General features: G+C 42.8%; 1 protein-coding gene across 1 annotated transcript; it reads right to left on the bottom strand.

Annotated features, from left to right (window-relative positions):
- Positions 1-4,364: 4,364 nt before the first annotated feature.
- Positions 4,365-13,301, bottom strand: LOC311114104 (polypyrimidine tract-binding protein 2-like). Its single transcript, XM_084189383.1, has 14 exons — positions 13,213-13,301; positions 12,360-12,390; positions 12,212-12,263; positions 11,729-11,904; positions 11,435-11,578; positions 10,959-11,234; positions 10,436-10,631; positions 10,019-10,096; positions 9,396-9,511; positions 7,647-7,680; positions 6,995-7,087; positions 6,274-6,490; positions 5,907-5,984; positions 4,365-5,742 (listed from the first exon to the last, which is right to left on the bottom strand). The coding sequence occupies exons 1-14, from the start codon at positions 13,218-13,220 to the stop codon at positions 5,613-5,615; spliced, it is 1,629 nt and encodes a 542-aa protein (XP_084045509.1). The 5' UTR covers positions 13,221-13,301; the 3' UTR covers positions 4,365-5,612.
- Between the last annotated feature and the right edge of the window lie 1,898 nt (positions 13,302-15,199).

The raw sequence follows: 15,199 nt of genomic DNA, 5'->3' as shown, positions 1-15,199 counted from the left end.
AGGGCTGTAAGTAAGCATTTCACTGTAATGTCTGCACCTGTTGTATTCGGCGCATGTGGCCAATAAAATTTGATTTGATTTGAAAAGATTTCTGAAGCATTGAAGGTCCCCAAGAACACAGTAGCCTCCATCATTCTTAAATGGAAGAAGTTTGGAACCACCAAGACTCTTCCTAGAGCTGGCCGCCCGGCCAAACTGAGCAATCAGGGGAGAAGGGCCTTGGTCAGGGAGGTGAGCAAGAACCCAATGGTCACTCTGACAGAGCTCCAGAGTTCCTCTGTAGAGATGGGAGAACCTTCCAGAAGGACAACCATCTCTGCAGCACTCCACCAATCAGGCCTTTATGGTAGAGTGGCCAGACGGTAGCCACTCCTCAGTAAAAGGCACATGACAGCCCGCTTGGAGTTTGCCAAAAGGCACCTAAAGGACTCTCAGATCATGAGAAACAAGATTCTCTGGTCTGATTAAACCAAGATTGAACTCTTTGGCCTGAATGCCAAGCGTCACATCTGGAGGAAACCTGCCACCATCCCTACGGTGAAGCATGGTGGTGGCAGCATCATGCTGTGGGGATGTTTTTCAGTGGCAGGGACTGTGAGACTAGTCAGGATCGAGGCAAAGATGAACAGAGCAAAGTACAGAGAGCTCCTTGATGAAAACCTGCTCCAGAGAGCTCAGGACCTCAGACTGGGGCGAAGGTTCACCTTCCAACAGGACAATGACACTAAGCACACAGCCAAGACAATGCAGGAGTGGCTTAGGGACAAGTCTCTGAATGTCCTTGAGTGGCCCATCCAGAGCCCGGACTTGAACCCAATCCAACATCTCTGGAGAGACCTGAAAATAGCTGTCAGAGCTTGACATGATCTGCAGAGAATGGGAGAAATTCCAAATACAGGTGTGCCAAGCTTGTAGTGTCAGAAGACCCAAGAAGACCCAAGGATGTAATCGCTGCCAAAGGCGCTTCAACAAAATACTGAGTAAAGGGTCTGAATACCTATGTAAATGTGATATCTGTTTTTTTCTAAAAATAAATTTGCCAAAATCTCTAAAAACCTGTTTTTGCTATGTCATTATGGGGTATTGTGTTGTGTGTAGATTGATGAGGGGAAAAAACGATTTAATCAATTTTAGAATAAGGCTGTAACGTAACAAAATGTGGAAAAAGTCAAGGGGTCTGAATACTTTTCGAATGCAGCGTAACTGGAGCACTTTTTTAACAGCATGCCAAAGGTTTGGGACAGTGACAGAATTAGTTTTTTCTATACTTGTACTTATTAGCATGGAGTCCATCATTATTTTCACCCCCCCCCCCCCCCCTCCCTCTATAGCGATTATCATTTTATCTACTCCATTATATCTCTCCATTGATTTATTAAGACACCGTTGAAAGTGCTCGCTTTAATTAGATGCGCCGAGTTCACAATGGCAAATTAATGTTCTTCGATCCTTTCCCAATGGCATCGTATATATGCTGTCCATGTTCTTTTCTCCTGTTAAGGAAATCCTAAAGGAAAGGTGCCCATGAAAATACTCACTCGATACAGTATTGATGGGGCATTCCAAAGACCAAAAGGCAGTACTACAGAGCGATACAGTCCTCTTTTCGTAGTTCAGTTATACAGAAGGACACCAGCAACATGGGAAACGAGCTTGTGTCTCCAAACAGCTAATTGTTTCCGATTGGAGCTGAGAGGCAGCTTGGGCAGGTTATCTAGTGGGACAAAAGACATCCTGGCCCTAGTGTCAACAGTCATCCACATTAATTATTGAAACTACGTATGAGAGGGGAGTCATTTGCATATAGATAACAGTCAATTTGATTTAGAAAATGGGGGCAGTCACAGAGTTTCAGCTTTAATCTGTGAATAAATGCATGCAGTGTTTTAGATTTAAAATGAGGGTTGATCAGATGGTAGCTTGTCCACCTTACCTTGTGGTTTCACAGAATCCAAAAATGTAAGTACATTTATGCTTTTTTGTCTTTCTACATGCCAGCACTGAATGTAGCCACTGATGAGAGGTATTATCAGAGTCTACTGGGTTAACCATCAGGGTAGGGGGTCAATTCCAGTCTATGAATTTTAATTCAAGCAATTAAACCGACATTCAGTTAAAGACCTTTAAGACCCCCATAACTTATTAGGATATTTTGATGTATGAATTGAATTTCTGTTTCCTGGATTAACTAGCGTGGAAATGAAATTGACCATATAACCTTTAACACACCTCTCATGCTTCTGCAATGCACCTAAACACGTACACTATTAATTGAAAATGAGAAGTTGACCTGTGTCCAATGTCAAGACACCTGTCCATAGACCGTATAAAAACAGGGGCACCGGTCTCACCCCTGTGGACATTATGTGAGAGATAGAGGTCAGCACTAATTAAATAAGCTCAGTCAAAGGGATGTTGAATTATTCAGTCTTTGACAACTATTGAGACTGCCAGCAATTTCCCCAAGTCAAGATGGTGCCATGAACATCTTTGTCTTAGATAAATGTTTTATAATCTTTGGGAAATTACCTTGATATTGTGAAATTGGTACGGTACACATTGGCCTAAGCGCTCCCGGGTTACATTTATTCGATTTGCGACTGCACATTGCGATTGGCTCTTTGGGATTTTTATTATTTTGCAATGGAGGCCACGCTAAGGGACCGTTTGAAATGTACTGTGATGGGGGAGGGGGTCCAAAATAGGGGTGAGTTGTTCAACTTATTTTTTTGCTTTGGGGAGGGTTGCGTTTTTTTTTGGGGGGGGGGTGCAGAGGAGGGTAGTGCGTTTTTTCCCTGGTTTACATTCGCTCTTTTTCCCGTTTTACTATATAATTTATTCCATCCTAGGCTTGAATCCGCCTCCTTTATATGAAGGTGTTTTGGTACTTCCCTTATGCACTACGCTTCTCCGCGCGCTAACTTTTAATATACCACAGGTCAATATAGTCTACCAATCTAACGGTCTATCCTGCCCTCTATCCACAATTCATTGTGACAATAGTGGTAGGTGGATCGTTTGTCCAGGTCTGCAATAGGCTAACTAGCAATCATACCACACATAAAAGCATTCAAACTGCATACATTTTCTATATGAATCCACAAGAACAAATAGGAATAGCTGATGGGCAGCGGAGGCGCCAGGTACTTCATTGTGCATGAAAGAACAGTGAAGACATGAAACACTCAGCTCAAAAAGCTACCCTATTGATCTTGTTTAGGGACAATACAATTATCCAACCTAGACTAGCCTACAACACCACAATGCAATGACTAATTGCATTATTGTTTTCAAGTGACTACAAAATTCTATTAATGGCTGCAGTGAAAATGTCATTTAAATAATGTCGCAAACGCCCTGTGATTTGAACGTTTTAATCCATTTGGATCAGTTGTGGGTCTACTCTCGAAAGTTTATAAGGTATAGGAAAGCACAGCAGCAGGCCATCTAAAAACTGAGATCATTCTCACAAAGTCGTCCTATAATAATGTGGCTACATATGCTCCTGGCAGGCCCAGTTATTCAGGAAAGCTTAGTGTGCTGTGCCTCCTCCATTTCTCACACACCTATAACCTAACGATTCAATATAGCCTAAATATTTGTTATATAACATCACAATGTTTTCATCTGATTAGGCTACTTCAGAAGTCTCCTACAGGCATGCACACGTTTGTTCAAAATATAATTCCTGCATCCTCAAAATGGCTTGACAAGGTTTCCATCCAACCTTTTTATGCGAGGAAAGTACATCAGATAAAAAATGACAATGGGAAAGCATGTAGTTTATTAGGCTAGATGAAATAAGATCCTTTAAAATAATGAAGCATTTAAAGCTGCCCATGGCAGAATCTAGTTGATGATCCCTGTTCTAGATCATTTTCTTGCCCTTCCGGATTGACATTGAAGGTATGGTTGAGTATGGTCCAGAATGATAAAGCTGTTCTAATCTGAAACAGCTCAGTTCTATAACATTTCTATTTTAACGGATATTGCGTTACAGTATTCACCTATCAGATTTAGACAAGAGAGACAGGAGTTCATAGCTGCAAATGTAGAGGGTTAGAAAACGTAGTGACAGTTGAGTCAGAGATGATCTTAGTAAAGCAAGAGTGGATAGCAGGGTGGGAAATTCAAATTTAATTACTATTTCCAATTTTGTCATGTTCTGGTTTGCCATCCTGTTCCAAAAATATATGTATTTTCCCACCCTGGGCAGAGAAATTCAGAACAGTAAGAGAGGTGTAGAGGAGAAAGAAAGTGAGAGCATAGGAGACAGAAGAGGGTGAATAGAGATACAGGAGAGTTTATTGAGCATGCTACAGAGTTAAAGCAGAGTAGGTACACAGCAGGAACCAGCAAACGGACTCACTCGGTAGAAAATTAGCTTTTAATCTTGCCTTTTCCAAACTATACTGATTATTACAATTGAGATGTAAAAATTCAATCCATGTAGAAAATATACATAACCTTTTGCCACACATTCCAATATCTCATTTTTTTGCCTTTTTTTTTTTTGTAGCTTTTACTGGAGGTGTGGTGTAAGGGTAAAATCCTTTACCAAAAACCGCACAGAATATTGTTGAAATCAAGGAGAAACATTCTGGGAGTGTTTGACTTTGATTAGTGTTCCCCCCCATTAAAACACAACCCACATTTGTTTTTGTAAATGAAAACGTTATAAATCAAATAGTAAAGTAGGTCTAAAGGCACATTTACTTTGGTCCCAACAGTCAGTCCATCCTCATGTACAATCATACTTCGTTATGACCACATTGCCTATCTGGATGTTGGACGCATGCAACAGCAACATGTCTTCACTACTACCATGAACCATCAGTACATGCGCAACACGATTCACTGCCATTTTCAATCAAACCAAAAATGTACCAAAAGGAACAATTATGTATATGCAAATAAGGTTTGAAAAACAGACAGCAAGGGAACATCTAAGCCGTCGTCCTTAGCAGGTGAAGTGTACAATGGTGTCAACAGCCTTTACAGTAATCATCCTCAAGGGAAAAATGGCTCTGCCTGGGGAGTTGTTTAAAAACAAGTCAACCAATTGAAGATGGGCTTCTTCATCTAAGTCCGTTAATCAGGTTCCTGGCCTACATTATGAACATAAAGCACAAAATCGAAGCTATCAAATCTGGTGAACATCCCGTAACGTACACAGGGAGGGAAAACAAAAAGGAAACCACAACCAAACAATGTGCCTAGACCTCTATCACTTGTAGAACCGTAAGGAGGCAAAACAATGATATTTTGCTGAGTAAGGCACATTTTTGCTGATTCATTCTAATAAAGGAGGGAATCCAATTCCTCTTCGTGATGAACATGGGAAGGGAGCTTGCCTACCACACAAACTAAGGTTGAGAGGGATAAGGGACCTAGACGGGGCTTGTTTCACGACAACAACATTGTACAAACTACCGTCACATCTAGTAGTGGGGGGGCTTTTGATAATCAATATAGTCTAAAAGGAATGGACTGATTGAAAAGTTTCCCCTAGGAGGCGAGGGTCACGATGGTATCCCCGAGGGGACTGAACAGGTGAGCACCACAAATTGAGGTTTGTCAGGGAGGAGGTGGATTGTGGTGGCATGGCTCCTCTAGATGGTGGACTTGGAGAAGGAGACCTTCAGGTGGTGGTTGCTGCCCATGTCGTAGTTGTGGAGGTCCATCAAGGCCTGGATGGCCTCCTCCACCGTGGACATCTGGAGTAGCGCCATTTTGTGGCCTCTATATGGGGTGGGGGGGGGGGGGACACGTGATCAGATAGTCACAATCTAGTCACACACAGGTGGTACATTTATGAAGATCGCTGCACATTACAACTGTGGTGTTCCAAGGCTCAGGCTTGCAACTAAATGTGATAAGTTACGTGCTGTAAAAGATAGTCTTACTGGAAAAACTTGAAGGCCTTCACAATGCCACCAGCGTTAGAGAACAGCAGTCGCAAATCCTCCTCCGTCACATCCTCCCTGTCGAGTCCGAAACTGACCGTGAGCACAGCGCAAGCACATTCAGCCATGTCAATACAATTGCACTCGTCTCGTATTGCAACATCTTACCAGTGCTACACACACCCCCCTAAATTCAGTAGCAAATTACTCAATAATAGTCTAGTGCAAAAATAGACAGAACAGAGCCTTGAGGAACTCCAAATCGTACATTGGATGTGTCTGAGGAACCTGCTATTGTCCTGGCAAGCACAACAAATATTTATGAAATGGTACAGCCAGAATCCAGACAAACTCTAGACAAACTCACGGGACGTTGGAGAGGTGGAGCGTGGCGGATGGAGGGAAGATGTTCTGAAAGTTCTTGGAGCCGGGCTTCTTGAAGCGGTGCAGGGGGGAGTTGGTGAAGTCCTTGGTTAGGCCCTGGTCATCCAGCCCTTCCCTGGGCAGCTGCACTGCCTGGTGCTTGGAAAGAGTCACACGGATGATCTTCCCGTACATCTTCTGGCCATTCAGGTGGCTCATCGCTGACAGGACAGGCACATAGGAAACACGGTTACAGTGACATGTTTCTCATGTGTTTAATGTGGAGGTGTTTCTCTACCATTCATTCGAAATTTGCTCTTTTAGTCCTAATTTCCAAAACAGAAGATCAGATGCAAAAATATCCTTTCCATCTACCTTTAATTAGAAATGTTAAGACTCCCTTTAGGATCGTCCTAGTCATTTCCGACTCAAAATTAGTTTCAACTATGACTTTGGGATTGTGGAAAATCATGAACCATAGCATGACTCAAAGACACAGCAAGAACTGTAGATTTACTTGATCCTATTATTCCTATGCCAGAAAAAGAAAATATTCTGTTGAAACAAACAGCAGGGCAGCCAGGGGCCTTGCAGGATAACGCAGGGATTGAGCGGAACAGAACCAAACAGGTGCTAGTTAAAGGGGGGGGGGGGGTTGAAAGAATGCTCCAGAATTCCAAGAAAGACAAGAGGCACAGAAATGGGGCATGACTGAACCCACTCACCAAGCTGGGCCTGGTTCCCGTCCGACATCTGGATAAGAGCACTGTCCTTCTTATTGTAGAGGATCTTCACACGCTGAGCATCACCATACACCCCTTAATTATAATGATAGGCAGACGGCAGGAGGGAGCGAGAGAGGAGAGAGCAAAGGCAGAGCAAAGGAGAGAGGATTGAACCATGAAGGACAATGTTAGTCGTTCAGAGACAGTTTACAAAATGAGCTGTAAAAAGGGATGGAGAAATCATCCCTATAATTTAAACCACTCATAGTCTTAGAACAAGAGACGTATAACAGATAGACAGAAGAGAGAATATGCTGATAAAATCCCTTTTAAAAAACTAGCTTTGTGAAATGGAGAAAAAAAAATTAACAGAAAAACCTACATGCCAAATAATCAACCATGCATTAACGTAATTGGTTCATAGTGAGACTAAGAGAGACTGGAGGCCTTGATGGCCAAAATAATATGTACTCAACTAAATCAATATGAACAATTAAACAAAACGTGAAACAAAAACGTGATGAAACAGTTACTCAACTATGGAAACACTAATCAGAAATCAAATGAGAGCTAGAGAAAAAATTAAAACATGGAGATGGAGTAAAGAAAAAAATATATATATATGAAAAAGGTAGTGCTAACAATAACATACCGAAGAGGGTAAACAGACTTTGGGGCGTAACCATCTTTAGAAGGAGAGAAGAGCAAGCAGCGTAAGACAGGTAGAGAGGTAGAAGAGTCGGAGGTAGAGAGCGGAGATGGACAGATCATCCATAACGGAGGGTGGTTTCCCGTAGAATGATGAGGTGGTCATGGTGCATGGGTTCAAGGCAGTTAATTGGGGCAAGTTGGTCCAAGGAGGAACATTTTTGTTCAGGCACAAAGCATGAACGTGTGGAGGAGGGGTAAAGGGGGGTGTAACAGGGTGCAGACGGGACACCAAGGGGGAAAGAGGGAAGGGCAGGAATTAATGAAGGGAAGGGGGGTTGGAGGGGGGAGCAATGTGGAGTAAATAAAAAACATCAGTACATTGGAAAATGCAGGAGTTTGGTCAGAAAATGGCTGGATTTGGTTTGCTCTGGTGGGTGGAGGGGAGGGGGTAATAGTGCCAAATGTCTACACCTGAGACCAAAGAGGGAGCCGAGTACATTGACACCCAAGCCTAGTTTATAGCCAATAATAATGATAGGGGGCGTGGGTAGGGCATGCAGAAGAGTATCACAAGTTAAGGTTTAGTAGCTTTACTAGAGTATGAAATGCAAGCACATTGGTTAAAGCAGGTGGGCTACACTATCAGTTTCGAAAGGAGGGGTGTTTGGGCCATGCAGGTAAATACATGAAAACCACCTTACAGAGTTATGGCATAAACAGAACACATTTTCAAGTCCACAAACCCAGTGTTTGGGGAGAGAAATGATAAGAATATTACTTCTGTTGAGAATTTATAGACAGATATAGATAGATATAGCATAGAAGGTGACAGTGGGTGAGAGAAAATGTGAGGGTGGTTGGTGTAGCCCCCACAGTCCATACCAACTTGACATAGCTTAGAGAAAGGCATTGGGAGAGACAGGTGTGAACGGGAGAGCTTCGAGAGAGAGAAGAACGAGAGTTAGGAAGGACTATCACTTGACATGAAAGAGGAAAAAGGGAGGGTGAGAGAGTTTAGGAGACAGCAGTTAAAATTAGCACAGAATGCATAGCAGAGAGAGAAAGAGAGCCCCTCCATTCACTAACAGAGCCTGGGAAGTAACTGCAGTTCAGTTGACTTAGGCTATGGAGACCGAGAGAAAACATATGGAAGCACTGAGGCCAGCATAAAATTCACATAAAAAATGAGCACTGGTGTGAGAATGCATCGTCATTCCATTTCTTGACTGGATGTACAACCATTGGGATGACCTCGTGGTGAATGACGCCTGACAGAGAAACACAATCCACTCGTCTTAGTACTAACACCATCAGGCCAAGCCAGATGGGTTGTGTGCCGCAGAGCTTTGAACAGTCAAAGAATGCAGAGCAACACTGAATATTGCTGTAGCAATCTTTCAAAATGAAATCTCCGATTTCTTTGTACTGATCATGAGGTGTAATAGATTGACCCATAAAGGTATTGAGTATCTGTGCAACAAAATGCAAGGTTGGACTAAATAGCCAAATTGTATAGATGGAGAGCTTTCTCCTCTGCATTTTCTCTGAACCCTTCCACTCATGAAATGACACCAGTCATACCTCGAATCAGAAATGTCTGCTCAAAGTCCATGTCGGAATCAAAGGACAATGATGTACAAGGCACCGTCAGAGGCATGAGATCTGAGTGAGATCTGCATACTGCAGGAGGAGAGAGAAAGGGAAGGGGTGAGAGAGAAAGGGGGTGGTCTGGGGGGGAGGCGTTACTGACCTCTTCGTTCAGGTTGCTGACCAGGAGCACACCGCTGCAGCCGGAGTGTCCGGAGAGCGCCATCCTCCCTGCAGCCGCTGCCGCTGCAGCCGCAGCACTCATTGGACTCATGGCTCCTGGAGGAACAGCCAGAGAGCCAGGCACGTTAACGGGGAGACAGAGCGCAAGCACAGGCAAAGCACACCACACAGCCATGTGCTACAGTGTGCATGCCATGTCCACACAGGCACCAGATGTGTGCACTCAGACATTGCTCGTCCTAATATTTCACACACACACAAAGGGACGCACATGTACTTTTTCTGCATAGAACAAGACCTCATTGTCAAAAGCTATTCAAGACACTGGGAAGGTTAGTCAACTCTAAAGCTAACCTTCCATGATTCCAATGTCACAGTCTATCACATGTTCTAACTCCTTTCATGATGACATCCTTGGTTATTCTCAAACAACTGATATTTCAAACATGCTATTAGACACTTTTAAAAGGGTTTTTCCCCCTTGTTCTGACAGGAGTGGTTGCTGTGCCACTCCAACTATTCCTGCCTCTTTTTCTCCTGGACGACATGGACACACAGCATGTAAGACAGAGATAAAGAAAATATAATGGAAAGGATAGGTACCTCCGCCCTGCGAGAGGGAGAGAGAAGACTGAAACCCTCCACCATTAGAGTAGGGCGCTCCCATTCCAGAGGGGGTACCTACGGAGAGGGAGTACAGGGAGAAGCTTAAATATACAAGGGGGGGCAGGGCAGGTGGGAGTAGTTAGAATGTAGAATAATTCAAAAAAGCTTTATCAAATTGACATTTTCCATTCTCTTCTAGTTCCTTCTTTTTGTTCTACACTTAATGGTGTGTTACTGGACTGGTAGGGATTTCTGTTGTCCTCCTCCTATCTTTACAAAGCATTAGATAAGTCCATACCCAGCCTCCCATTGAGAGAGAACACTTAGTGGTATTGACTTCTATACAAAGGAGAGAGAGCTGACTGGACAGGCCTGGAAAAAGAGAGATGGAGGATGGATGGAGAGAGTTCTTACCGAGCAGGGAGGAGTCCTTGTTGAGGGCGGCAGCCATAGCAGAGTCTACTGCAGGCTGGCCGTCGCCGGCGGGGAGCTCGGGCCGGGTATAGTCCCGGCTCTTGTCGTTGTTGTACTTGACATTCAGGTTGACCAGCTTAGAGAAGTCGATCCGCAGCGTGCAGCACGAGTTGTAGATGTTCTGGCCATCCAGGGACTGGACAAAGTGATGAGAGAAATAGAACTATTACTAAGCTTTTTGTTATATTTATTTTTGTTTGAATAATTGTCATAATCTGGAAAGAGAAACACATTTGTTATCAACCTTAAATTGACAGAACTGAGAAACTGAATATACTTATATGCTATTAAACAGACACTTTTATCCAAAGCGACTTACAGTCATGCGCGCATAATTTTTTTATGTATAGGTGGCCGCATGGGAATCGAACCCACTATCCTGGCGGTGCAAGAGCTTTGCTCTACCAACTGAACTACAGAGGACCACATGTATAATACACTACTGGTTTGTCTGTCGGCTCACCAGTCTGGCTTGCTGGGCGTTGACTGGTTCGCTGAACTGGAGCAGGGCCTGGAACTGGTTGTTCTTGGTGAAAGTGATGATCTTCATGACCGTTCCAAACTTGGAGAAGATCTGCTGGAGGACGTCCAGAGTGACGGGGTAGAACATGTTGTCGATGATTATCCTGAGCACGGGGCTGGGGGCATGGGCTAGAACACTGTCCAGCATACTGGTGTCAGAGTTGGGAGAGCCACCGTCCTGCACCGCTGACACGGCCTGGAGGACAGCCTGCGCGCGCTTGGTAAGTACGTATGAAAAAGAGGGAGGGAGAAAAGAGGCAGAGGAGGGAAAAAATTAGGACGACAGTCTGCAAATCTACAAAAGTGCCATCACAATGGCCAAGGCTCGCTCATACGCCATTAGTCTAGACACTGAGAAACAGAGACTCACTACTAGTCATGCACAAGTGTATTTTCTGGGCAAGGGCAGAATGTCACCTGGTTGAGAGTGCTGTCTGTCTTTAGCTCCTTGTGGTTAGAGAACTGGATGAACACTGGGACGTTGCGGACCTGAGGCGTCACCGCCGTGTAGTAGTTCACCATTGTAACAGCCGCCTCCTCTGTCCCCAGCTCCAGGAAAGCCTGTTACATGGACAGAGGACAATTTCAAGAAAGACAACGTGGCCAAATTCCTTCTATGCCCAACACTACCGTGTAGTATTACATAGTTTGGTTCTAGCAACAAAAAAACGTTCCTGACAATTTGAACTGACCAGGGAAAACATAACGCACCTGATTTTTGCCTTTCAGCATGAGGATGTTGGTGACCTTGCCGAATGGTAGGCCAAGAGCGATGACCTCAGTCTCTGACACCTCGCTGGGCAACTTCCTGATGTGGAGCACGCGGGAAGGGGGACTCTCCATCCTGTCCTCCACTCTCAGTTTTTTACTGCTGTCATTCTCGTTAGCTGTGAAATCAAGCGTCATGCATGAATATATCACATCAGCTGTCCTCTCAGCTGTTAATGTGTCAAGGACCATTGACTGTGGATGTAGCTCAGTTGATAGAGCATGGCGTTTGCAACGCCAGGGTTGTGGGTTCGAATCCCACAGGGGGTATGAAGAAAAAAAAAAAAAAGTATATTTATAATGTGACTAAACTGTAAGTCGCTCTGGATAAGAGCGTCTGCTAAATGACTTAAATGTAAATGATAATATGTTAGAATGTGAATGGCTTTACTTTGCTATATGACTGGGGGGGGGGGGGGTGCTCACCAGTCACAGAGCTTGGGCTGGTGCTGTAGAGATTCAAATCATCTGAGCCTCTCTGTAAAAGAACAATGTATACATAAATGTATTCGGTACATCGTTTCCCAATTATTGAAACTGTCCTGAAAAGTCAGGTGCGAAAGTGCAAACTTACCTTCATGCCAACTGCAACATCACTGACAATGCTGAAAAAGACAGGGAACATGAATGTCAGTTATGCACACAAATCAGTGCAAGCAACGTAGAAGGCAATTAGCTAATGGAATCAAAAATATATGGTGTCAATTAACAATCAAGTTAGCTAACGTTAGCCACAAGGTTAAAAACTACCAGTGTGAGTGTTGTTGGCTTGCAATTTCATTTCGTTAAAATGTGTAGCTAACAATTCATCATCTTTACATTTAGTTTGATGTGAAAACTCAATGCAAATTGTAGCTACGTTAGTAAATTCGGGTATTAAACCTTGCCATACAACTCTAGTTAAGAGAACGTTCGCTAGTTAGCTACAGTAGCGTTTTATGATGGCTACAAACTCATCTGAAGAAACAAAGGAAACCTGTCCGACCAAAGCGCAGGGGTGCGTGCGCGCTCAGCTAACGTTACATAGCTAACTAGCTACTTAAAATAACCAAAACACGACATTGAATGCTTAGCTAGCTAGCTTAATGAAATTGTAGAAATATTGACGCTGCTCAATTTCTACTTACCACAACTCTTCAGCTAGGTATACCAATCAACACATTCAACTCTAGTTAGCTAGCTAGTTTCATAGCAAGGTGCACGCTGTGAAATTCTACGGTAGTACTAGCTAGCATTAGTTAGCTAATGCAATGCTAAGAAGATGGGTGGCAAGCGGGCTAACCACCACCATCTCAGAACGAATTCAAACGTGGCCGGCCCAGTGAGCTAGCTTGCTAACGTTATTGAATGGATACGTCGATAGCTACATTAAAACCTTTCACGAATATCATTAAACACACGAGCAACGTGCAAACGTCAACACATACCTGTCCATTGCCGTAGGTCTATTTTGGCGTTTATATTTCGTCGTTGAATCTCAGCTCCACTCCTACACACGCACGACAAGATAGCAAAATGGTCGCAATTTACCAAAGCTGTCATGAAGTGCACCGAGTGACGGAAAATGTCGAACAAAGCCGAGTTACCTATTATCTACAGACAGTTCATTGATGATCAGTTATTAATAAATACTTAATTGAAATATGAGTTTAGCCACGTATTATTGTTTGCTACTGTAATCATTAGCTTTAAAATATTGTTATTAAACAAAGCTTTCCCGCAGTTTCATTTATTGTCATTATAAGGGCAACCATGGCTTCAGCAAAAAACTCAATGACAAGCCACTGGACCTCACTACCTGTATTTATCCTTGACTAATGCAACTTCATATCCTTCATCAATTTACAAGAATAGTAACAAAACATATTTGGTTCACATTGTCTTGCCATGGGGTCTCTCACCACCCCAGGCCTAGACCACAATGGTTACAGCACAGCCTGTGTGTTATTATACCCTTAATGAGTTCACATTTTCAGGGCACTCACTGCAATTGGGCCCAGTCACAAAGTGAACAGAGAGCATGCAACCCCTTTTGTTTCTGAATCTGCTATTGAAAGGACTGGAGGGTATTCTATTTCACACACACAAACACACATATACTACTACGCCCCCATGCAATCTGTCACTTGTGAGGTTTTAAGGCTGAGAGTTGTATGACATATAGGCCTAGATTGAAGAAGTTTCCACTCAACAATGAATTTGACTGGATTAATAGGAATTCATTTATTATCAGTATTTTTAGTAATTAATGTCTTTCTGTTGTGTTGCCAAGATACTGAAATTGCACCTTGAGATTGATCATACTCAAGGAAATTATATTGATATTGTGATATAAAACCATAAAAAAAAGATATTACATAAAATAACCAAATAACATTTTCAAACCAGGTTTATTTTCATTTCATGACTTGGACCATTTTAATATTTTATCCAAAATTCAATTTCCTCAGTTTCCACATTTCCTTTTACAGCTTTCTCTCATTTATTGTCTCTCATAACCACAATGTCTTTATGTTTTATTGGTTCCCCAGCTCACCTCAGAGGGCACTGCTGAAGATGAATCCTTTATCCAGGGAAGATGAACGGGACTGGAGAATGTCAAGTGGATTAATGTAATAAACCTTGACTGCAGAGAATTCCCAGACCTGTTAATGCTTTACGTCACTGTATGTTTAAGTGACACACTTAGTTAGTACAGTGTATGACACTGTTTTTTATTTTACTGGAAAACGGCCCATTCAATCCCCACAAAGGAAAGAATATAGAGTGATTCGTTGTGGCTCTGTATGTTGAAGTTGGGACTGTTGGGTTTCGTCTAGCCTATAATCTTAGAGATATTGCATTTTCAGTGAGAACTGTTGAACTGGGAAACTGCACAGGTTTGTCTTTTAGTGATGTGGGTATATGATTAGATAGCCTTTACATTAATCAATGTGGAGATGTTCATCCAGGCAGTTCCTCTATCCGATTACAGCAACCCCCTGTCCACAGAAGCTGTTTTAAAACTAACCCTTTACCCATTAAGTCATAATTTACAAAGACCTGGAGTTGATTACCAAATTAAGGCATTGATTTAGGCTCTCATTTTGGTCATTATTAAATTCCGATCTAGGTAAGTTTGATTCTGTCTCTTGCCTAAATAATAACACTGGTTTATTCCAATCTGTCTTACTATTTACTGAACTGAAGTTGTTTTCATTAAAACAATTAAAAAAACATTTCCACTTCTTATTGTGCTGTGCAGTGGATTTGGTTATAAGAGTGATAAACCTTATAACCAAAGGTACTAAAGGAATAAATGGATGACATTGGGGCTGCATAATACCCTGGGCATATCCTTGGGACAAAATTGATACGAAAGGAGATACCAGTATCACAGAATGGAACAAAGCCAGTTCTTGGTTCAATTAAACA

The sequence above is a fragment of the Coregonus lavaretus genome (assembly GCF_964263955.1).
Source record: "Coregonus lavaretus genome assembly, contig: HAP1_SCAFFOLD_1884, whole genome shotgun sequence".
Classification (NCBI taxonomy): domain Eukaryota; kingdom Metazoa; phylum Chordata; class Actinopteri; order Salmoniformes; family Salmonidae; genus Coregonus; species Coregonus lavaretus.
Note: the sequence above shows the minus strand (reverse complement) of the source record. Positions and strands in the feature narration are given on the sequence as shown.